At 43.5% G+C, this 24726-nt stretch overlaps 3 protein-coding genes across 3 annotated transcripts in view; all 3 read right to left on the bottom strand.

Moving 5' to 3' along the window:
* Positions 1–24726, bottom strand: part of LOC135202524 (exportin-T-like) — a 79850-nt gene that overhangs the window by 53504 nt on the left and 1620 nt on the right. The gene's annotated exons all lie outside the window — the stretch shown is intronic.
* Positions 595–12377, bottom strand: LOC135202162 (uncharacterized). Its single transcript, XM_064231416.1, has 6 exons — positions 12226–12377; positions 11661–11796; positions 3008–3119; positions 2372–2541; positions 1460–1676; positions 595–842 (listed from the first exon to the last, which is right to left on the bottom strand). The coding sequence occupies exons 1-6, from the start codon at positions 12375–12377 to the stop codon at positions 595–597; spliced, it is 1035 nt and encodes a 344-aa protein (XP_064087486.1).
* On the bottom strand, positions 12383–15174 carry LOC135202161 (uncharacterized). The gene is made up of 4 exons (XM_064231415.1): positions 15024–15174; positions 13622–13713; positions 12420–12646; positions 12383–12387 (listed from the first exon to the last, which is right to left on the bottom strand). Exons 1-4 carry the CDS (start codon positions 15153–15155, stop codon positions 12383–12385), a joined length of 456 nt encoding a protein of 151 aa, XP_064087485.1. The 5' UTR covers positions 15156–15174.

Genomic DNA, 24726 nt, shown 5'->3' with positions numbered 1-24726 from the left:
TACTTTTTCCTACGGAAATAGACATGTTTACTGATTAATTGCGCCCCCCAAGTGCGGAACTACCGAAGCTTTCGGTAGCCACACCCTATCTTTGTTTCAGACAACAACCTCTGAAACTAGCCTAACTAGATTCAGATATCTTATGCAAAAATGAATCAAATTCAAATCAATTTAAGATAGCGTATGCCTAGCCACAAATCCAAGTAAATAAATTAAAAGACAATTAGGATACTTAGCGGCAAATGAAGTTTCCAAAATCCTAAGCCGGAGGTACTGAAAAACTAGGTGTTTTTCAGTACCGGCGACAGAAAATTTATGAATAGAAAATGGGAATGGTTCCTGATACCCGCCTCCCAGCGGCGGGAATGGGTACTAACCACTGGCCGACCACTGCGTGTGTCGGAAGTTTTTTAAATTCTGTCGGACTTAGAAAAATACAGCTATATATATACCTGCCAGGTAAGTGTCATGCATAAAAAATAACAATAATAACTTGGGTATGGAAATACTATCTGCAGAGTCATTAATTTCATTTGGGTTCTATTACCCAACAGTATGGGAATGGTGAGTGAATGCACTCAGGATAGTAAGAGGTTAGGATGGAAAGAACTCATCAGAAATCTTAGTCTGTAATGAGTTGAGTTTTTCTAGCTTCTTTCTAAAATAAAAAGGCTTCCTTGCCTCTGTAGTTGTATGTGGCAAGACACCAACTAACCATTTATGGAAGAGTGCTCCAGTATCAATACAGTAAGATGATGAGAGTAAGTGTCCATCTGCTGCTACTGCTATGCTATCGGTCATCCCAATATCTACTCTATGGTTACGTAGGAGAGTAACACTACCTGTCAAAAGAATTAAGTTTTTAATTAAAATAGATCAATGGCAAAGTAATACAAATAACCAGCCATTTTTGTCTCATTTTCATAAATCTGTATTTGCGATAAGGGATATATTTGAATACAAACATGTATACAATATCTTGAAGACATTCTTTTTTCCTCCATTAAAAATTTGATATGCAACTAAAATCAACCTGTCCAAGACAAAGATACTCTGTCTTACATGTGTTCCCACTGCAGATAATGATTAATAGATGTATCTATTTTGTCTAAATTAACAGTTATTAACCCAAGAAAAGGGAACTTTGTAGTAGAAACACATGGCTGAAATTGACAATTTAAGGATAGTCAAATTTGAAAATTTTTGGGAGAAGAAAGGATGACAATTTTGGAATTTTTCGTGATGGTATGGCGGTAAACTGAAAAAGAAAATGTGATATTCACCAAAGCAAAGCACTAGTACTATGCACCAGGTAGTTGTACTACACCTTAATTTGTTTTAAAGCTTTTTCAATATACTTGTAAAGCAGAAGTTTATATTTTTGCATGAACATATTGAGGATTCAGTATAATGGAAATACAGCAATAAAATATTAAGAAAAATGGCTGGCATTACAAACCTTTTTTCCAGTCCAAAATTTTAATATTTGGTCCGTTGTCACCCAAAAACAGCACCCCTCCAATACCAATTAGAGTGGAGAGACATTTAAGAGGAACATAAGCCTGAGATTCTAATTCCATGAAAAAAACAGAGCTCAGAGTCCGGGACAATACGTTATATTGCCAGATGCCTATATCTCCTTCTGCACTTCCTGCATAAATTTGATCATTTTCAATCTGCAAACCAAAAATAAAAATTATCATATATAGCTGCTAACAAGAATTATTAAGTGGTATATCTTGATTTTACTTTGCACTTCCTAATAAAGAAACATTTCTATATAAACTGTATCTTCTCATGAGTTAAGGATTTTCACCCATTGTACATCTAGAAACAAATAGCGTACATTATGTAGTGATCCAGTACATCATATTCACTGTCAACAAGAAAGGCCACATAATTAAATAGGTTCACCATACACCAAATAATTTTATTATTAATCACCAGGTTTTAAAAATAAGATGAAGATTTTTCAAACAATAATTACAAGATTACTAAACTCTGGTTAAAAGTGTGCTTGCTTTCTATTATGATATCCACATTAAAATGACACCAATTTATGAACGAATTCAACATTTCATTTATTACAGCTTGTCTCTTTCCAAATAAAAGTTCAACTAATTTCACTTTACCAATTTTCACCTTAGTTAAAAATAAACCTTCAGTGGTCTCATTAAACTGCTGAAAAACAGTAATCAGAACATCATGTAAAGTACATGCAAAATACTTGGATCTGTATTTTTGTAAGAGCACTAAAGTCTGATACATTTGATGACACAAAGAAAGTGATCTCCAAAACAATTTAAATTAAGGAAGTGACATTGAAAACTTAATGGAGAAAATATGAAAATTGTAAAATGCAAAAACTCACATATAGCGCTGCGACTTGGCACTGGAACGCATTGACGAAAGTGTGACGGTTTCCCTTAATAAGGCACCACACTTCGAGTTTTCCTCCTTCTGTTCCAGTAACAGTACCCCAGTTTGCACACTGCATCACAGTAATACCATTGTACGTGTATATTGAGCCAAAACTTTCACCTTTGAGGGAAAGAAAGCACATAAAACATATATAACCATATACAATATATAGTAACCATATAAAACTGTGTTACATGAAGTACATTGACATGTGTTTAATAAGTGTATTTCATGAAGTTTCAAACCAAAGTAGCATCCAAATTTTCCCAGACTACACCATCTACCATACAGTACTAGATGTGCAGCACATTTTAAAGTCTTGGTTTTTCTTTGATAAGGCTCAATAGCACAATTGTCTCTTAAGTTTTGTTCAAGCTGTGACCAAATTATGGAGTGATCTTTTTGGCAGCATCATTGAATCATTGGAACTTTAGTTCAAACTGGAAGAAAACCTTTTTTTGTTGAGTCACTCACATTAGTCTCATTCATTTTTCTTTATTTCCCTTTTATGGTTTATTCTTTATTTTTCTAATCTTACTCCAAAGTGGGCTACTTTTACAACCTGACTTGCATCCATCACACTAACCTGTGGTAATGTCCCACACTCTCAAAGTGCAATCTAAGCTCCCTGAAACAGCCAAAACTCTGCAGTCTGGAGGTCCTTTACTGTAGGAAAATCGCATCGACTCTGGATCATACTGTGAGGAAAGAACATTTTTCTTATTTTACCAGAAATAGCTAATGAAGGTAAAACAATTCTCAGTACGTAAACATGTCTTTCAAGACAGTTCTTCGTATTGGATAGTTTAAAGATTTTTAAAATAAAATTATGATAAGGAATTTTACAAGTGTAAAGTTAGGTTAAGGAACTTACAAATGAAAAAGATATAAAAAACATAAACAAGCTGTTCCTTAGCAGAAAGTTCCAGCCTCTTTAATTCATGGCTAGGATTACTACATAACCCTTTACTAAAAACTCTCAAACAGGACTAAAGATTTATCCAACCAATGTACAACAATCTCAAATGTGAGTCATGGGATATACTACATTGTATGAGTGCTACACTACACATATGTTTAAGGAATGTAGTTATGGTAACTGCAGGAAGCCAGGTACAGCATGTGAATGTGCTTTGTATCCATGGAATATATCATAGTAATCACAGGTACAGCTAAGAATGTAAAACATACTTCAAGTTCGTGGAATATATCTCTGGTACTTGCAGGACACCAAAGGAAAAATATCTACAAACACATTAAATATACATAAAGTAGCATAAAAAGACAAAGAGAAACCAATGAAAATCTTGAAATTAACATGGTTGAAACAGAGCACACCACAAAAGAAGGCAGAGAAGAAAATGGTTGTTTTACCATGGGCACTCATTCCCTTATAGTTTTAATTACATCCCCTCACTCCTTTCAAAGTCAAGCACAAGGTTATCTTAGGCACTTGCTTGAGTCATACACAAAACCAATTTTTTCCTATTTTTTCTACTGTTTTCTAATTACATTTCAATCCTAATAAAAATGGTTTGCTTAAAAACACCCATGATGCATTTATCCAATTCTATATAAGAAAAGCATACCAAAACTAATACAAGTGGCAAAAATCTCAACCAATTCATACAGAAACCTATACAATGAAAACTTCAACAGGATGAGACTTGCTCCCCTTTTGGGCCAATAATTACCAGATATAAGTTCCTTTGAAATAATTACAGTACATGGTACTGTTTGAATTTGTAGGAAGACAAATATGACAATTTGTCCAAAATTGCATTTTTCCTAACTATACAAACCTGAGGTCCTTTTACAATAGGAAGGTACTAGCGGCAGCTGGATAGGTCGTAAGCTTTCGAACAAGGGGTTCGGTAGTTAACTGCTTGTCCGACAGGCGCGCGTAACGCGACTGGTAGGTAAACAAATCACTTTTGCTTTTGGCCCAAGCAAAAACTGCAGAGTGAGGGGTGGCATGAGGTGGGGCTATGTGTAAAAGGACCTCAGGTTTGTATAGTTAGGAAAAATGCAATTTTGGACAAATTGTCATTTGTTTCCGACACGGCATACAAAAACCTCGGTCCTTTCCTTTTACAATAGGAAGACTCACTTCTTGGTGGTGAATCTGAGTCTTTTGTGAACAGACTGGTGTTCGCCCAACCTTGGAAGCCTCCCTGGTCGTAAGAGCGAGGGAGGGATCCAAGCCTCTGTCCGATTGATCGGGGTGTGCACCGCAGGATCAATGGTCAGACCTCTGGACCAAGTACTAAGAGAGAGGCAAGCGTATCTCTTCGTACCAGCAAACAAGAACAAGTTCCTATTTGCAAGAGGCAACAACGTTATGGTTTGTCTCTTGTTGGCATCCACTTCCCCCCCCTTGTAGGAGGAAGTGGTGGATATTCGCTCCCATCCCTAGTGAAAGGGATAGGATGGGGCTCTGTCGAGTAGCTCACCGGCATCTCGTCCTTATCCAGCAAGGTGATGACCGATATCTACCACAGGTAGAGGGGTAGAAAAAGATAGGAAGAGAAGCCAGTCACTCTCTCATTCACTTATCTATTCTTACAGTCACACCAGGACTCGATGCTGTTCAGCCTGCTAGGGTCTGGGTTAGCTACACAACGTGTTGAGCAGCCACCACGGGTCCTAAGGAAAACGATCCAAGGACCTGTGGGCAATATCCAAAAGGTAGAAGGAGGTGCCAGTGGTCTGGTTGTACCAGACCCCTGCCTTCAGCCTGCGCCACGGAGAAGTTCTTGTGTAACTCGAGGGAGTGTACTTCTAGGTCATCTTGGTGCTGACGAAGAGTCTTCAACACTCCGCCTGGGATGTCGAGTTTCTTCAGAAAGCGCGGTCGCGCTTTCACAGGACAAAGCAGCATCTCCTTCGCATCGAAGGCGGTGAAGTCCATTAGGGAGGGGACTGTGAAGGACTCTAACGATCGTCAGGAACCGAAGGGTTCAGAGTCTTCGCTACGAATTCGTACGAAATCGAGCGTCACGAATCCCCATCCCCTGGATGCTTGACTTCGCAGGCAAACAAAGTCATGCAATTACCTCAGAGGAAAAGAAGGGAATTGTCGAATGACCTATCCCTCTTCTCGACTTCGGTGATGTCCTGTACCCATACTGGTCTATCCGTCTGCAGCGAAGTTGTTGTTCTCGGTAGTGGATAGGACACCGACACTCAATGTTGGGTGTCGATGGTATGGGTACTGTGACAAGCCGTTAGGACGAAGAAAAGATTGTTATGGAACAACCGAACTAAGTCCACAGCGAAGTTCGTAACAGACTTGGGCGCTCTGACAGCTGCCTACTGACTGCGTTCGGTAGGAGGCAAGTTGTCCAAGCACTCGAGCAAGTCACGTGACCTTCGCCTTAACAGGGTTATGCCAAGAGACTAAACAAATAATTTGTTCGTCACCGATGCCAGAAGGCAAGGTGATGACTCTCTTAAGGCATGTGCCCAACAGGCGAAAGTCAATTGCCTTCTAGAGACCGCGGTCCTTGATGGCAAGATATCTCATAGTATAGTTGATTCTCGGGTAAGGAGAAACAACACTATGTGACGTTGAAAACGAAGGTGTACAGAAAATGCAACCTACGTCTTCACAGCTGAACCGAGAGAGGGATTCTCAAGATTCTGAACCTGTGCTACAAAGACTGAGAACGCTAACCGCTATTGATTGCTGTCCGGTGAGGACCGTAGTTGCAATAAAAGCGGAGCGCTTCCAGTAATGAAGACAGGGAACTACTGCCTGAAGAACTGCTTCTCATGGGCTGAAAATTGGAAGTAGAGCTGTCAGGTCGGAGAGTAGGCGATGTCTTCTGACATATCTGTTAATTCGGGGCGAGCAATGAAATTGCACACCTACGAATACGAGATATTTTGAAGACAAACTCAGATGTCTGCAAAAATCATTCGCATTATCGCAGTGCGATGCAGCGGTTGACTAGTACAGACTTCTGTTACCGTGCGGTAAACAGAAAGATGACAGAGTCCAAGAGATATCTCTGTTGAAAATTCTCGCAATGTCGAAGGCGATGAAATCGAGCGTCACAGCAGTAGATGGTCCTTCATTATTGCGAGAATCCCCGTTTATCAGAGGACTAAGTCCATGATTGTTGGGCAGAGATACGGTTCGGTAGTCAATCCAACCAGGGGAGAGAGAGACGTAACCGACCGTGCATCTCAGAGACCTAGCTGATACTGAGCCGCTATCAGGCAGTTCAATACGCAGTAGCTCTCGGTGACTTGTCATCCTGAGTTGCCAGGTAATCCATTATTCCACGAAGGAATGCGTTCGGCTAGAACCATCGAGCATAAAGAATACGCTCGAGCAATTATATTTAACCGAAACGGATTTCGGTAAATACAAAAGCTTATTTGGTGTTGTCATGACAATACCAAGTATCTAAAATCGAAACTGATAACTGCTGGGAGGTTGCAGGCAACCCCGAGTTGCAGTTCAATTAAGATACAATTCGTCTCGGTCACAAACCGTAGAGTTAACTACGGTATGCGCCTACCCCACGGACAATTCAACTGTTAAAGAATCATGTCGCGAGGGTATACGTAGTATATTTGTAGGTTTCTGTACCACGACCTCCATCCTAAATTCTTTTCCCCTCGAGGAATGAGAATAAGGATTGGAGATCGACCGCCTTCGTTCTCTTATTCAAGAGAGTGAAGGAGAAGTCTTTCCCAAAGGAAAGCTTCAATGGTGAACAGAATACCGAAGACGATAGTTCAAGCCAAACTGGAAGTTCCGTCCGTTCTTCTCTATTCCAGGTTAAGCGCCTACTGTGAGATACTCTTCTTTCAGCAGCGGTCTTCTTCCAAATGCTAGAAATTACAGGAATTCGAGCATAAGCGAGGTTCCCGATTATCGTGTAACAATTATCGGGGATTCTCGCTCACTTTGGACCGTGGTCTCGCCTGAGTGTTTGGAGATCGTAAAAACTCGAACACTCTGAGTGCGCTAGAAATTCCGTAGAATTCTAAGCACTCTGCGAAACCCCCCACCGAATTCGTCAGCGATATCGGCTGGTGGTCCTCTCGATTCCCGTAGAAATCGAGAAAGGGGCAGGATCCCTCCTCAATGACCGGGGCTTACGTCAGGTAGGACCCGAAGGTCCCCCCGGTAAGCGCAGCCCCTAACGTGGGATCTTACAGAGAAATCTCTGTAGGATCCCTCCCCTTTCCCTCGTAGCCGTAAGGAGAGAGGGAATGGGGGAGGAATTGGATACTGGCTCGCCTTCCCAGCGGATCTAGCAGTTGGAGAAGAAAAGGAGCAGCCATCGCCTTACGGCGATGGCCTCTCAGAGCCTGGGAAAACGTATCGTCAGGAGAAAACGTTTTCCCGAGGAGGGTTACGAACTCATACTGTAGGTAAGTGTCTGCCGCCACTGTGAACGTCGTCTGGGTGGGGCTGATCGACACCTGACAGTAGAGAGCCGATACCGCTCCGACTCATTCCAGTCCTCGTCGAGGTCGAAACCTCAGGAGGACCGAAGGGGTATTTAAATACGGTGTCCGAAGACACGTATAAACGCCTCGTCGCAGTAGAGGAGGTGAAGTAGCTTGTTCGACCGTCCAGAACTGAGAGAGCCTTCTTGTCCGGAGACGAGAGACTACCTGGTTCAACACAGTCGGCAAGCTCCGATCGCGGCCAGACCCAGCCGTCGATTTGGGTTCCCTCTCGGGCCCCAAAACGACTCGAGCCGAGACGTGGCTCTGCTGGTGGGAGCGGCGATCCTTCCCCGAGGTCATTGTGCTGACGAATCAGCGCCGTAACCTCGGCAAAGTTCCTCTGGATCTCGGAAGTCACAGCATCTTGCAGAGTGGGACCGTTAACGCCCTTCGAACAAGAGCATATTCCGAGAACCTTCCTCCTAAGAAGGGGAACAGCGACAGCCCTCTCGGTATCTTCCCCATCCACTTGGCGCATACGCCCTGGGCCGGTACCAAGAACCGGCCTGGCCACGGTCACCCACCTAGGGAGTTGCCTGGGTGGGATCATGAGGGGCGCACCCCTCACGATCACTCCTCAATACCTCGCTCCTCCCGGTGTAACCCGAGGTGGTTGAAGGTACGGGGAGAGGGGAAGCAGACCTGACGCTCCCCTCGTTGCTCGCTGCAGAACCAGCAGGCTTTGGAGGGCTGCAGGCGATCGTCAACCCGCGGTGGCGATCGAGCTGCAGGGGCCTGGTCGAACCGTCTCGCTGTGGAGAACGGCTGGACTGAGCACAGCGGCCCCGATCTCGAGTGTCAGAAGAGCTGGTGCTGGTTGCCGTACCCGATCGCTCTCTGTGAGAGCGACGGTCAGGCGACTGCAGGCTCCACTGTCACAGTGAGACCGGTGCTTGTCCTCACGGCACGTCACGTCGCTGGTTTCCAGCCGTGGCTGGCACCGGCGAACGGGAGGACCTCTTCCCAGCCTCAGCCCGTGGCCGTCGTTGGACGTCACGTCCCCGGGTAGCCAGCTGTTCGCCGCGAGAGCGAGAGCTGGTCTGGTTGAGAGTCGCGTGAGCGGCTGTCACCAGTCTTCCGCCCCGTGCCGTGAACCTGACGCTGAGCGGACTCAAGAGGTCTGGTTCCTGGCTGCACGGTCGCTGTAGGCTACCGTACACTCGGTACCTCCCGCGAACGAGAGGCCGAGACGGACCCTGATGCAGTGGCAGCACCACTGACACCAGGCGAGGAAGTACCGGTGTTAGCCGGTACCCCTCTGGTCCCCGTAGTCTTCTTCCTTGCGGAAGAAGAGACGGGCCCCGCTCCCGAAGGAGCAGGAGGACCAGCGGAAGGAAACCCTCCCGTTCCCACCGAGGTGAGACGGGTCCCGAGAAGCTACCCGAGGAAGCTTCTTAGGAGGGAGGAGGCGACCTTCTTCTTCCCTCGCTGTAAAGCCTTAGAAGATCGAAGGGGAAGAGGCGGCGGCCGACGACGATGAAGAAGATGAAGACGACGACCACGACACCTTCCTCCTCTTCTTCGTCAGCTTCCTCAGGACAGACGTAAGATCTGCTATCCAGGGCGGAGCCGGGGCTGCTGTAGCCGAAGCCACAGGGCCCGGACGCACCTGTACAGACAGACCAAAGTCTGGGTAGTACCACCACGAACAGGGACGACATCAGGCAGTATGGGCATCTCAGGAACAGCAGGCACGGCCAGCACATCATCGGTAGGGACAGCCAGCGCAGCAACGGCAGGAACAGCCAGTTGCAGCAACGGCAGGACAGCCAGCGCAGCAACTGCATCCCAGAATCGGCAGGTACGGCAGGCAGCACCGGAAACACAGGAAGTGTAGCAGCAGCCAGCAACATCCTGGTACCGGCGGCAGGTCCAGGGGCGAGTTCTAGGGCAGCGGAAGTGTGGTCGCTGCAGCGCGGCAACCACGAGCGGCGGCGGCACGCCCCCCTCTCGGTACGGCGAACGGCACTTCACAGCGGCTGTAGGCAAGACTGATACCACGTGAGGCGAGTACAACCAGGTGAGGAGGGACGTCGTCACCTGGTTGCGTGGTCACCACTCCATGGGTGACCGCAGTAGGCCCAGACATAGAACCGCAGCCCCATGGACACCAGCACGCTCTGCAATTGGAAGGACGCCCATACCTCACCAAGGTCCACGCTCGTGGCAGTAGCACCTGCGGAAATAATAGTAGTAGCGATTTAATTGTGGGGAAATCCCCTCGTGCGGGGGTTTGATCCTCCCGAACGAGTGGAAGACCCCTAATACAATTGTACATCGGGCACCGAGCGCCCTCCCCCGCGCTCGACGGATCGGGCGAGGAGAAGAACGCCGATAACCTCCCCCCCCAAGGGGAAGAGCCATCTGTGGAACTGAGCGGGGGGTGTCTCGTTCCCCACACCCCCGACAGTACCCATGTACGCAACAACAACAAAATAAGAGCCCTAGAGCAATCGTGCCATCGGCACGAATACAAGGCATAAGGATCAATTCCCTGACTGAGCGGAACTTGAACCAAATAATATGATGCAATCAATAATAAGGAACAAAATGAAAATGCATCTTGCAAACGATTCACTTCACAATGAATAAGGGCTCGGATCGAGCGCATTTGCGCCCTCGGTACCGAGCGCAAGGGTGAAAGGTTCCATTCCTTACCTTTATGGATCAAGGTTTCTGGAAACCTTGATCCATAAAGAATTGATGCAATCAACAAATATATGAAAATGAAAAGACTACTGCGCTTGCGATTTCACTTCATACACAAAAAATAAAAAGGGGAAGGATCAATTCCGTGAATAGCGGAACATTGATCCCAGTCAACAAAGCAATCTCAATAAAAAAAATGAAAATGAAAAAGAACTGCACTTGCGATTTCACTTCATTCAAAATAAAAAGGGGAAGGATCACTCTCCGGGTAAGCTCGGAAACTGATCCAAAATGAGTATTGCTACAATACAAAAAATAATATATGAAAATGAAAAAGAATACTGTACTTGCGATTCCACTTTCATACTGAATAAGTTTCCCCGTGCCGAGCGCATTCGTTCGGCAACGGGCATACAGGTCAAAAAAATATAAATGAAAAGAGCACTTACTTACGATTTTCATCTACACATTTCCAACCCAATATACGCTCGGAGCGAGCGCTCCCGCCCTCGGCACCGAGCATACACAATACGAGGATCATTCTGGGAAAATGAATTCCCGCAATTACGCCCTTCAGTCCCGGCACTCGGGTAATCGGAGGGCGTTGTGAAGCCAAGATCCTTTAATTCACAATTGAATTCAATGAAATGATTGTACTTACAATTCAGTTTCACTAGATACATAGAAAAGAAAAACACAATCATGCGAAAGCAAACGACGATGAAGCGGGCAGAGGAGCGATGATACACGTCCACACGCCAGCAGGCCGAAAGCAAAAGTGATTTGTTTACCTACCAGTCGCGCGCAGCTGAGCGCCTGTCGACAAGCAGTTTAACTACCGAACCCCTTGTTCGAAAGCTTACGACCTATCCAGCTGCCGCTAGTACCTTCCTATTGTAAAAGGACCGAAGGTTTGTATGCCGTGTCGGAACAAACAGATTTTTTCATTATACAGCTGCTTGTCCAGAAACCAAAAGTAGCTCCCTGTGTCTAGTAAATGCTGCAGATAAGAAATGAAAACCAAACCTACTTAGGGAACTTAACAAAATATTTTCAAGCAATTCAATTCGAGTAGTTCTTGCTCAAAAGGAAAAGGACAAAATTAAAGCTACATTTACCTCAAATTTTCTCAACAAAGAGTACGCTAATTCTGCAGGCAGGAATGCCACAGCTGTAACTGATGCTGTGTGCCCTCTCAAACTTCGCTCTTCTTTGGTCTTAGAGATTCGCCACACTTTCACAGTTGTGTCTCGGCTAAAAAAAAAAAAAGTGGAAACGTGCCATTACTAGTTTCCTATTCATATAATTATAACTATCCTTATATCTTTAATTGAAGATGGAAGCTAATCTAAACATTTGCAATATTGTATTGTACATTACAAGCAAGCTATTCATGATTACTGCTATCAGCTAATTTGTTGTGGCTTCCTCAAGGTTCAAGGTTTGCTTTAGTTCCCTCTTTAAAAGGCAATAAATACTATAACAAAAGTAGAGTTCTGCATAAAGATTTATTATGCTCTTGTTAGGAATTTCAATGTTCATATACACAAAAAACATACTAAATTATCAAAAACTGACTGAATAAATGTTTGCAGAATGCTTAACTGCAAAACTTACTGGTGCATATATAGAATGCATATTAAAGCATAAAAGGGAAAATGATTACCAAAAAGTTGCACTAACCTAGCAGAGATGATGAATTCATCAGTACAGTCCACAGAGAGTATGATATCATTGTGGCCTTCTAAGGTATACACTTCGTAGCTGCTATCTCTCCATAGTGACTTCTCTTTTACTGGCCCTGTTAAACATTTTTGGCTAACATTGGTTAGCATTTCTTTTACCCTGATGGATTGAAGAATTCTCTTGCACTTCACTTGCTCCGCTGTGAACATTTTCTTGAGTATGTTTCTTTTTAGTTGAGTCTTTTCCGTGTAATGCTTGATGATATCTCCAAGTTATCAGCAGTGATACGGTAGTATTCAAGGAGGTAACCTTTTCTTTTCTTCCTGTATCATGATTTGTATTATCTGAAGTTTCTGATTTCACATTCACAATACTTTTGGCTTTCTTTTCTGCTATGTTTGAATCATCAATACCGGGACTGTAAATAAAAATTAAATACAGTACCTGTTGTCAATTCAGACTTACAGAAGGAGACAAAGACTTATGTTCACTAAAGATCGCTCTTAGATATCCAGTACACACATACGCAATGTACACAAAAATGCTTAAATGACAATGTTGTTTGTAGAAGGGAAATAATTTTGAAGCCAATTAGACATCACTGTAAAATTTAAGAACAACAACAAGCACCCATGTCACAAATGAAAAATACAGCATCGGTTATTCTTGAAAAATGTTCCATTGACTTTGATCAAATAAATGAAAGACAAATATAAAACAGGTATGACAAATGATACTGATAATGAGCTAGAGAAATTTATCCCTCTTGACCTTCCTCACTTTGTACATTAACACTGGTTCAGAGGTCTTTATTAACACTGATTCTGAGGTCTTTATGTAAAAGACACACCTCAGGGCTGCAAGTTCTAAGGGGTATCTTAAAATGTAACATTTTTCTCATTTATGCTTACAAGTTTGTAAAATCTTAAATGAATTACATGTAGTTATGAAATATGAGATTAATTTATAGATGAAAGCCTCTACTAATTCAATTTCCAAAATGCAAGGCCCAATTCTTAAGCTTCCAAACCATCAGCAATAGTACATAGTACTTTATCATTTTTATCCAAATTTCAATATTATGCATGAAAACAATGTCAAAATAGTTTAAAACCACTAGAGACCAGAGGAGCAAACAGTGCTGTTAGTGAGGTAATTACTACAAAAGCATTAAATTCAATTGCCCCCTAAAGAAAGTAGCTTCACTCATTACAGGCTTTCTTTAAATATAGAACTGTATTTGTGTATGAACAAGAAACTAATGCTACGTACTGACATAATGTTAAAACAAATTTTAAAACTAATAATACTGATAAGATGTTAAAAAAAATTATAACATTCTTTAAACAAAAGCATCGAAGTATACCAATCACATCACAAAAGTGTGACATACCTTTGACGCTTCATTATATCTTCATCTTCTTCTGGAAGGATATTCTCCAAAAGAGTACGGAGTTCTTTTCGAAGGCTGTTTTTACTGTTTATCTGGGAGTTAAGGAAAGTAATTATCAATTATGAAATCCTAAGACAGGATAGCTTATGTTGGTCAGAGACATCAACCTAAAATTTCCTAATACGTAGTACCTTCATAGGGAACTATTCTTTTGTTTCTATAGTGATTTTTAAGTTGTTGCTCACACCTAAGTAAATTAGATAACTTCCTAAAGTTACCTAGAGTAAACAAATCATTAAATCAGTTAAGGAAACAAAATAATCATTAAGTAATACCCATAAAATTAGTAACCTTAGAAATATAGTGATAATGGAAATCCAATGCAGTTACTGTAGCACTTGTAAAATAACATATTTTTCAATTACATTTAAATTTTCCTAAAAATATAATTTACTTAAGGTTCTTTGCACCGACCCTTCGGCCCCTAGCTGCAACTAGTACTATGTACTTTCATTCCTTTTACTGTACCTCCGTTCATCTCTTTCTACAATCTTGCTGTCCACCCTCTCCTAACAATTGATTCATAGTGCAACTGCGAGGTTTTCCTCCTATTACACCTTTCAAAACTTTTACTGTCAATTTCCATTTCAGCACTGAATGGCCTTAGTTGCCTCAGTGCTTGGCATAATGCCAAAAATCTAAATAAATCAACTAAATCAAATCAATCCTATATATATATATATAATATATATATATATATATATATATATATAGATATCATATATATATAACATTTAAATCTTTTATATGGATATACCTCAGTACTAGCTTGTTCAGTCATTGAACCTTGTTAACATGGTAGTTGTAGTTTAGTAATAAGAAGCAAGTGAGGAATGGGTATAGTACCACCATTCGCCAGTGTAGTCTCTTACTAGGGTAAAATACCGAATGGCTGGCCTCTACCGTAGCGCGACCACCATCCCGAAAAATAACTTTAAGACGTCCTGTAACCCAGAATAGACATTAGTCAAGAACCAGCATCGGCTGAAGCAACACCTCGAGACCAATACTTGACTATCGAAGTAAGTTTTTTCTCCAAAGTCACAAATTAAGGCCATAATTTCCGATTTACGGGAAGGTGGTCGCGCTGTGGTAGGTAGAGGCCAGGCATTCGGTATGTTACCCTAGGTAGTACGTAATCTATGGTCTATAAAACATTAGTCATTCAACTTAAACATTAACAATTTAATTAAAGAAAATTAGCAAATATGGTTAAACTACTTCAAGGGTTATCGAGGCTTAATTAGCTAACAACTCTACCTCAGGCCTGCCAAGCGACAGACGAGAAACAGCTGACGGTATGACCAGCCTTATGCCTAGTCTGTTTGCTTAGCCTACTCACTTTAATTTGCTCTTCTTCATTGAGATCCCTATCTAGTAGTTCTAGTGATTCAATCTGTCGTAATTTCTTACGTATTTTCCGAATATCTTTATATAAAGGAGACAATTTAGTTGGGGAGTCAGATTCGTCCATTTCAGCAACGTAAGTAGTAGTAAACACGTTGATTGAAGCTCTGTGACGGCTCTTAATACCTCCATTTTTTTATATTGAGATTAATGTAGTCATCCATTCTCTTTCTTTTTTATATCAATTTTGGAGACACCTTTATCTGCCTCTTTACGCAAGGTTACCGTCACCATATGTTTAATTTCATATTTTCATTTTCAGTCAGATTTATTTTCTTTTAAACTTTTGCCTATAATACAGATTTCATGGCATTTAACTTGTTCATTTTCATAATGCTTGTCCAATTCATGCCTGTTTATTAATTGGCGCTGAATCTAACAACAATCTCTGACTCCTGCAGCCCATTTTGTGTAATGTCTCATTTGACTTGAACGCTTTCATTACTCTTTGCAATGGAGAATATACTAACTCAGTGAAGTATTTGCACAGGTTATTTCCAGATGACGTGAATTTTATCTTAAGCTCTATATATATATATATATATATATATATATATATATATATATATATATATATATACATATACTATATGGGTGAAGAAAAGAGACATATGGTGTTGGTTCTGACATGTTTCGGTTTTATTTCCAAGTCATTACTGAATGACTTATACATAGTGGCGGCAGAAACCACAATATATATACTAGAATGGCAATACGGACAAACATAACAAAGTGCCACACCTGATAGCTGTCAAAGGGGCATGGGTAAGAAAACTCATCAATGCCAGGGGACTTTGTTTATAAAGATGATAATCCTTTTTCCAAACACTGATATGGCGAGGAATGCACTGAGTTCCAGAAAATAAACAGGAAACATTTTGGGTAGGTGAAGAGAGTATATATAATTCAGAATCATTTTGGGAAGGGGGGGAGGAACACTTAAAAATAGTTCGACAGACAGTGTTAAACAGTTAATGAAAATGTAGGGTCAGCATCCAGGAATTGCAAAAACATGTGCAACCTATGTGTGAATGATGCAATGTGAGTGGGAAGTTTCGTGAAAAGCTGACGAACCCTATGTATAGGTGTATTATATATATAGATAATAATATATAGGATGTATATATATAAATATATTAGATATATATAGATATATTATAATATATATATATATATCTATATATATATACTATATAATAATATATATATAATCAGAACATTCTTTTTTATTTAAGACCAACTCTGTGTTATTTTGATTGAGTGAATACATGTAGCTAGTTCCTCTATTTCTTTGCAATAACAATTTTGCAGCACAATACACAGCAATTAATTAAAGTACTTGTTTTTATTTATTTATCTTTTAATTCTCAGCCCACTTCGTCGAAAAGATTTATGTGTTCAAAATATGATGTCCCACAATTTTAATCAATCATTTTAATATCACTTGAGTCCAGTTAATAAAAATCATATTCATAATGATCATTTTCTGTACGTCGTGATAAATATATCTTAACTATAATCTCGCTGACTACGAATTAAGTAATAATAAGTTACAGATTATTGTACTTTTGACAACGGTTTCCTCGCAGAGGTCGTACATAGCATTTATGCTGTATTTTTTGCATATACCGATAAATATTTCTAACTAAAATGTCAAAAATTTAAACTTAAACTATAAAACTGTTGCAGACCATTATTCAATAGCACTTATTAGCCTTTGCAACGGTGTCCTCTCCAAGGTAGAAGACAGCTGGCCTCGTGTAGAAAATGTCGAGAAGAAGAAAACAAACAACCTGACTTGGAAGTTCTGAAGGAATTCACTCCGGGCGATTTCTCCGCGACTTTTGCCACGAAATTCCGACCATATTACAGGAGACGCCGTAACATACTTCCAAATTGAGAGAAAATGTGTAATGCACCATTGAGAGGACAGTTATAAGTGAGTTTATAAGTAAATAAGTGTGTGAAAAGTGGAGGGGTCCCGTTGGCCAACTTTCTAGCCTAGGCCATGCAAAGTCGGATGGGCCTCCTCCGCTGTCAAGTGTCATATGACTAATATTTATTCTGTATTTATCCGTCTGACGTTCTAATTCTTAAATTTTAGGTATTGTCAACTAAAATTTTGGATTTGTAAATTATGAATGACCAAGTAGACCTACTTGGACTACTACACTGAGAAAGCGATAGGCCACCACCTACCTAGGCAGACTGAAGGTAGCTCACGCCTATTTCAGGTGGACCAAGCGAAGGCCGGGATAGGGCCTGTTAGAGGTAGCTCAGGTTTATTTTCGGCCTAGCTTAGCCATTTGTCACTGTAGTACCTCGTACATAGGTAGGTATATAGAATTCAGCACATTGATACCATAGTTTAAACCACATCCGTAGATCAGATTCGCTAATGTTGTACCATATCATATTTTTATGGTGTAAATTTCGTGTAATATTTACAGCTCGGTATTACATTGTAAAATCTTGTTTTTTATTTTGTTTCTGTTTAAGTTTATCTACTACATTCATTTTATTCAGATTTTTTTTTTTTTTTTTTTTTTTTAATCCTCTTCGTAGGCTATATGACAATAATAGACGGTCCCATTTATTTGAACAGATTCTAAGGTAAGAAGGAAATAATGAAAACGTGAATATATTATAGTAAGCTAAACTTCCTACTGTAACCTACTAGGGACAGGGTCCCTTGGAGCCTCTCTTAACTAACATGTTATAATAATGGCCTTTCCAAAGGTGTGCAAGTCAGATTATACTATGAATGTATTTGTTAGGTTAACCAAGCATTTATGATGGAAATAAACGTAAGTATCCCAAGAATTGCAAAATGTTTTGTTACATGGTAAATTTAAGAATAGGTAATTTGTTCATGAAACTTACCTGACAGATATATATATAGCTGTATTTCTGACGTCCGACAGAATTTCAAAATTCGCCACACGTAGTGGGGCGGTCAGGTGGTAGTACCCATTCCCGCCGCTGGGCGGCGGATATCAGGAACCATTCCCATTTTCTATTCATATTTTTTCTGTCGCCGGTGCTGCAAACATCTGTTTACAGTACCTCCGTCTAGGATTTTTTCATTATCTCGCTTAATTTTATCTGGATTGACTTTTGGTATCGACTTCTGGATTGTTGGATTGGCACGCGGAATAGTGGATGGTTTTTTGTTTTTATTTTGGATTGGCCTTTTCTAGATTCAGTATGTCTGGATCAAGTTCGGGAAAGTTTCAGAGTGTGTGTGAGGAGTGAATGTAAGGTGAGGCTTCTTAAACCTTCAGTTGATCCTCACACAGTTTGTATGGATTGCAGGGGGCATGTTTGCGTGGTTGATGATCGGTGCAATGAATGTAAGGATTTGGATGATGATAAATGGAGGATGTATGAGACCTATCGGCGTAAAATTAGAGCGCGATAGAGTCAGGAGGTCTTCCTCCAAGGGCAGCTCTACTAAAGGTAAGGATAGTAACATTTCTCCTCCTCTAACACCAGTAGATTTTGCCCAACCTAATCCTGTTTTGTTGCCATCGGGCGGGCCCCAGTGCTGTGTCTGGAGAAGGTAACACCCTTTCTCTGATTCTAGAGTCTATTCGTGCTCTCGAATCTAAAGTTTTGGCCCTAGAAACCGGCCCAGTGAAAGTTTGTGTTAGTGCCCCTAGTGTTGTGGAGGGGGCGTCAGATCGGCCCCATAATGCCTCTAGGCCTAGACCTCTATCGGACTCCCAGAACTCAGGGAGTGGGTATGTCGAAAGCCGCAAGAGGGTTACGGGGGCTCCCCACCGATCTGGCGTCCCTTCGGCAGGCCTTGTTGCTAAATCCCAGGCTGCCAAGGAGCGCGCACGAGCGCGTATCCTGAAAGATTGCTTTTCGTCCTCCGAAGCGTCCTCCCCGCGCAAGGGGTGGAGCGCTCGGAGAGACTCGCGTCCGTTGAAAAGGACTTTTCGCTTTGAGGACGCTTCACGTCCTATGTCTCCTCTTTCGTCAGAGGACGCTTATGACGCCTTTCCTCCTCAGAAGAGAGGAAGGCTTTCTACTGAGGACGTTCGTTTCCACGCACAGGCGTGTTCACCTGAGAGGCAGATAGCTGTACCTGCTAGAAGGAAAGGAGGAGGCGTCCCCTCGCCCCTAACGCCTTCTCGCAGTCTCAGTCCTGCCCCTTCTTTTGCTACCTTCTCACCTACGAAGGATATCCTTGTGTCCCTTCAGGACCAGATTACGTCGCTGATGGCTCAGAGGACGTTCCCGCCCAGCAGCAGTCGAGCCTAAGCGTAGGAAGGACGTTCGGCTGCCCGTCAGAGGACGAAGCGGCCTCATTCTCTCTCTGCTCGCTCGTCTCTCTCCTCCGCCTCCGGATCGTCACGTTCTCGCTCTCCTAGCAGATCTTTTACTCTCTCAGGAGAAGACGCTCGTCAGGACGCTCGGCGTTCGAAGCAGGACGCTTTGCGCTTTCGGCAAGTAGCGGTTGACGACGCTCGGCAGGACGCTCGGCGTTCTAGACAGGACGCTTTGAGCTCTCTTCAAGACTCTTTTAAGGACGCTCGGCAGGACGCTCGGCGCGCGAAGCAGGACGCTTCTGGTTATAGACCAGGACGCTTTTGAGGACGCTCCGCAGGAACGCTCGCCGTGTGAAGCAGGACGCTTTTCGAGCGAAGCAGGACGCTTTGGAGACTGCAAAGCAGGACGCTCGCTTGTCTAAGCAGGACGCTTTTGGCGCCGCTCGTCAGGAAGCTCGCGCTTCCTTTCGTAGGGGAGCTTCTGTTAAGACAGTTAACGTGGCTTCTAAGGATGCTTCTCTTTCGGAAGATGTCCGTGCATCTAAAGATAACAAAACGTACGGCTGCTTCCGTAACCTGTAGTGGATACTTCCAACCCAACGGAAAGCTTTTTCAGGAGAGCCTAAGGGACGTAGTCCCTCTCCTATAGGCGTCTCCAGGTTTCCTTCTTAGGGATGAAGGGGAGCTTAGTAGTCCAGGGAGTTCCGTAGAGGAAGAACAGCCGTTAGCTTCAGCTGTCTCGGACTACAAAGGTTCTTGTTAGGCTGTTACGTTCAGCATTCGTGGACAAGTTCCAGCCGACAGCCCCTAGGTCTCCTCCCTCACAACTTTCGTCGTCCAAGACCGTAAAGACCCCTGAATTCGTCGAAATGAAGACGTCTCTGTCGACCAAGAGGGCGTTTAAGAAACTTCAAGACTTTATGTCCAGAGAAGGATCAGGGCAAGACCACTTTCGCCCATCCACCCTCTAGACTCGCCGGGAAAGAGGAGGTTTGGTATGAGACCAAGGAGGATGCGGGGATAAAGGTCCCTTCGTCCGCGTTGGGTGACTTCTCCAGTTTTAGTGGACGCCCAGAGGAGGTCTCTCGTAGCGTCTGCTAAGGTGACCTGGACTCCGTTGAGACTGACCACACTTGAAGGGACTTCTTCGTACCCTTAATGTTTTAATTTCCTAGACTGGTGTCTGGGAGTTTTGGACCTTCAGTCCTAGAAGTCCTGATTCTCTCAGTCTGGGGGAGCTGTCCAGCGTTGTCATGTATGGAACAAGGCCGTCAGGGATGGTTCGGAGGAGCTAGTTTCGAATTTTGGACTGCCTTCCTGAAGAAAAGAGCACTGCTGTGCAATTTTACTGCTAAGTCGGTATCTCCCGCTCAGAAAGCGGAATTGCTCTTTGCGCCTCTTTCGGACCATCTCTTCCCCCAGCTATGGTAAAGGATCTTGCACAGAGTTTTGCAAGAAAAGGCGACCCAGGACCTCTTGGTTCAGTCTTCAAGACGTCAGCGGTTCCTTCAACGTCAACATTCAGCAAACCCCCGAAGAAAGTCAAACCCTTTCGCGGGGCACCCCCCTCGAGAGCAGCTCCTCGAGGGAGAGGTTTTTCGAGAGGAAGAGCTTCATTCAAACCGAAAAACAGCAAATGAAGATCTCGTCCTTCAGACACAGTCGGGGCCAGACTGGAATTCTTTGCGGAGTCTTGGAGGCAGAGAGGAGCGGATCCTTGGACCCTCAAGATAGTAGAACGGGGGTACAAAAGATCCCATTTCTTCATCCTCCTCCTTTGACTTCAACTCCCAGAGACCTCTCATCCATCCATCAGGGAGAGAAGAAAAGTGTTCTTTTCGATCTCTTAGACCAGATGGTCGAAAAAAGAGCGGTGGAACAAGTCTTGGACCTAGAGTCACCGGGCTTCTACAACAGGATTTTCCTAGTGCCGAAGCAGTCGTCAGGTTGGCGCCCGGTCTGGATGTGCAGGCTAAAATCTTTTTATAGAAAAGATAAAGTTCAGAATGGAGACGCCTCAGTCGGTGCTGGGATCATTGAGACCTGGCGACTGGATGGTGTCTCTAGACCTGCAGGACGCATACTTCCACGTCCCAGTCCACCCTCTTTCAAGGAAGTACCTGAGATTCGTCTTGGACAACAGGGTTTGGCAGTTCAGAGCCCTTTGTTTCGGTCTCAGCACGGCCCCAATGGTTTTCACAATGATTATGAGGAATGTAGCGAAGTGGCTCCATTCGTCAGGAATCAGGATTTCCCTCTACCTCGACGATTGGCTGATCAGAGCGTTCGTCGACGGGCAGAAGTGTCTGAAGGACCTTCAGTTTTACGCTAGCCCTAGCAAAGTCTCTGGGTCTGTTGGTCAACACCGAAAAGTCGCATCTGACCACCCCGACACAGTCCATCGTGTATCTGGGGATTCAGATGGATTCAGTGGCTTTTCGGGCGTTTCCATCCCAGGAACGTCAGCGACTGGGGTTAGAGAAAGTCGCAGCCTTCTTAGAGAGAGAAGCTTGTTCGGTGAGGGAGTGGATGAGTCTGCTGGGCACCATTTCCTCACTAGAAAAGTTTGTCTCGCTGGGAAGACTGCACCTCAGGCCTCTTCAATTCTTCCTTGCGGAAGAATGGCGTCGAAAGGGGACCTGAATGCGATCCTAAGGATCTCCAACGAAGTAAGAGTACACTTAATTGATGGTTGGCTCGACCCTCAGAAGTTACGAGAGGGCCTCTCCTTAAATCTTCTGAGCCCCGACCTAGTGTTGTTCTCAGACGCTTCCACTTCCGGTTGGGGAGCAACACTAGGGGGGGAAGAAGTGTCAGGCTCCTGGAGAGGGGAACAGGTAGCCTGGCACATCAATGTAAGGAACTGGCAGCGATATTCCTGTCGCTGCAGTTCTTCAAAGAAAAACTGTTAAGCAAGGTTGTTCAAGTCAACTCGGACAGTACCACAGCCCTTGCGTATCTAAAGAATCAGGGAGGGACTCGCTCCAGATCCCTTTTTCTCCTGGCGAAGGAAGTTCTGCTATGGGCAGACGCAAGGAACATCAAGATCCTGACAAGATTCGTGGCAGGGGTCAGAATGTCAGGGCGGACCTTACTCAGCCGCCGGAATCAGATTCTACCAACAGAATGGACCTTGCACCAGGAAGTCTGTCAAAAGTTATGGAAATTGTGGGGACGTCCTCTAGTAGACCTGTTCGCTACATCAAGGACGAAGAGGCTTCCTCTGTATTGCTCCCCGGTTATGGACCCAGGGGCAATTGCAGTGGACGCGTTTGCTCTGGAACTGGACAGACCTGGATCTTTACGCCTTTCCCCCATTCAAGATCATGGGGGACGTAATGAGAAAGTTCGCAGCGTCAGAAGGGACAAGGTTGACTCTGATTGCCCCAATGTGGCCAGCAAGAGAGTGGTTCAGAGGTCATGACGTTTTCCTTGTCCACTTCCCAAGAACAAATTGCCTTTTTTGCCCTGGAGGAGAGATCTACTCATGACAGCCCTCACTTCAAAAGGTTTCACCAAAACCTCTCCGCTCTGGCCCTGACTGGCGTTCAGACTATCGAAAAGCTGGCCAGAGCGAGAGGCTTTTCAAATGGCAGCTGCGAGAGCAATCGCTAATGCTCGAAGAGCCTCTTCAAGAGCTGTCTACCAGTCTAAGTGGTCTTCCTTCAGGGCATGGTGCAAGAAGGAAGGAATTTCCTCTTCCACGACCTCTGTGAATCAGATAGCAGATTTCTTACTCTAAGAAATGTGCAAAAAATTGGCAGTTCCTACAATCAAGGGTTATAGGGAGTATGTTGTCTGCCGTTTTTCGCCACAGAGGAATGGACCTCTCCGACAATAAGGATCTGCACGATCTCTTAAGGTCGTTTGAAACCTACAAAATTCCACAAGCAAGACCGCCCTCATGGAATTTAGATGTGGTGTTGAAACATCTGATGCTAAGTCCCTTTGAGCCTCTCCATGAAGCTTCTCTAAGGGACTTAACGAGGAAAACGCTTTTCCTAACTTCTCTGGCGACGGCGAAGAGAGTTAGTGAAATCCAAGCGTTCAGTAGCATAGTGGGTTTCAAGGGAGACGCGCTGTCTGCTCGTTGAACCCTTCTTTCTTGGCATAAGAACGAGAACCCGTCTAATCCTTGGCCAAAGAGCTTTGAAATCAAAGGAATATCGAGTCTCGTGGGGTCAAGAACCAGAGAGAGCCTGTGCCCTGTCAGGGCTCTCAAGTTCTATGTGAATAGGACTAGAGAGATAAGAGGTCCCTCAGGTAATCTCTGGTGCTCGGTGAAGAACCGGATTTGCCGTTGTCGAAGAATGCTGTTGCTTTCTTCTTGAGGGACGTCATTAAAGAGGCTCATTCATCTTGCCAGAAGACTGATATGAGCCTCTTTAAAGTGAAAGCTCACGAGGTCAGAGCCGTAGCTACCTCTCTTGCCTTCCAAAGGAACATGTCTATCAGAGATATTCTTGATAGCACCTTCTGGAGGAGCAATTCCGTATTCGCCTCACATTACCTCCGGGATGTGAGGACGATTTACGAGAACTGTAGTTCTTTGGGACCTTACATTTCGGCAGACACAGTTTTGGGGGCTGAAGGTAGCTCTCTCATTATCCCTTAGCTTAGTTTAGGTTAGTTTATTGTGTTTTTTGGTTGATGGTGAGACCTTCTGTGAAAATCTCCCATTCCTTAGTGTTAATATGAGGGGTTTTTTGCGTTAGTTGGTCAGGGGGTGGTCGGTTGCTGTGTTACTGCCATATGTTTGCCTGATGGTCTTGTCCGCATTGTGGTCATGGCCACGCCCCCGTTGACAGAGCATCCAGAGAGCGCCAGCACTACAGGTCAACACCTGGCTGGCAACTCTGATAAAGCATAAGCAGGCTTTAGGTGACAGTAATCACATAGTCTACTTTGCTATCAGGTAAGGAACCAATAAGTTAATCTTTTATTTTAATTTAAATTTCCTAAAAAATCCTAGTCTGTCTCTACCCCACCATCCGAAGGTGTGATTCAGCTATATATATATCTGTCAGGTAAGTTTCATGAACAAAATGTTATTGTTATAATACAATTAAGTTTGTTCATACTTACCTGGCAGATATATATATTAGAGTGCCCACCCTCCCACCCTCCTCCCCTCAGGAGACAAGGGCCATGAATAAATATGAATAGAAAATGGGAATGGTTCCTGATATCCGCCGACCCAGCGGCGGGAATGGTACTACACCTCCGCCGCCACTACTTGTGCCGCGAATTTTGAAATTCTGTCGGACGTCAGAAATACAGCTATATATATATCTGCCAGGTAAGTATGAACAAACTTAATTGTATTATAACAATAACATTTTTAATAGAAGCATTCACTTG

This window comes from Macrobrachium nipponense, chromosome 30 (genome assembly GCF_015104395.2).
Source record: "Macrobrachium nipponense isolate FS-2020 chromosome 30, ASM1510439v2, whole genome shotgun sequence".
Taxonomy (NCBI): Eukaryota; Metazoa; Arthropoda; class Malacostraca; order Decapoda; family Palaemonidae; genus Macrobrachium; species Macrobrachium nipponense.
The sequence above is the reverse complement of the archived record's forward strand: the minus strand, read 5'-3'. Positions and strand labels throughout refer to the sequence as shown.

Coding starts and splice junctions, on each gene's coding strand:
- LOC135202162 (XM_064231416.1), bottom strand. CDS start 12,377: ATGCTAACCAATGTTAGCCAAAAATGTTTAACAGGGCCAGTAAAAGAG. Junction 11,797..12,225: donor GAATTCATCATCTCTGCTAG/GTTAGTGCAACT, acceptor TTTTTTTTTTAG/CCGAGACACAACTGTGAAAG. Junction 843..1,459: donor AATTTTGGACTGGAAAAAAG/GTTTGTAATGCC, acceptor TTCTTTTGACAG/GTAGTGTTACTCTCCTACGT.
- LOC135202161 (XM_064231415.1), bottom strand. CDS start 15,155: ATGGACGAATCTGACTCCCCAACTAAATTGTCTCCTTTATATAAAGAT. Junction 13,714..15,023: donor ATGAAGAAGAGCAAATTAAA/GTGAGTAGGCTA, acceptor CTTAACTCCCAG/ATAAACAGTAAAAACAGCCT. Junction 12,647..13,621: donor GATATAATGAAGCGTCAAAG/GTATGTCACACT, acceptor TTTTATTTACAG/TCCCGGTATTGATGATTCAA.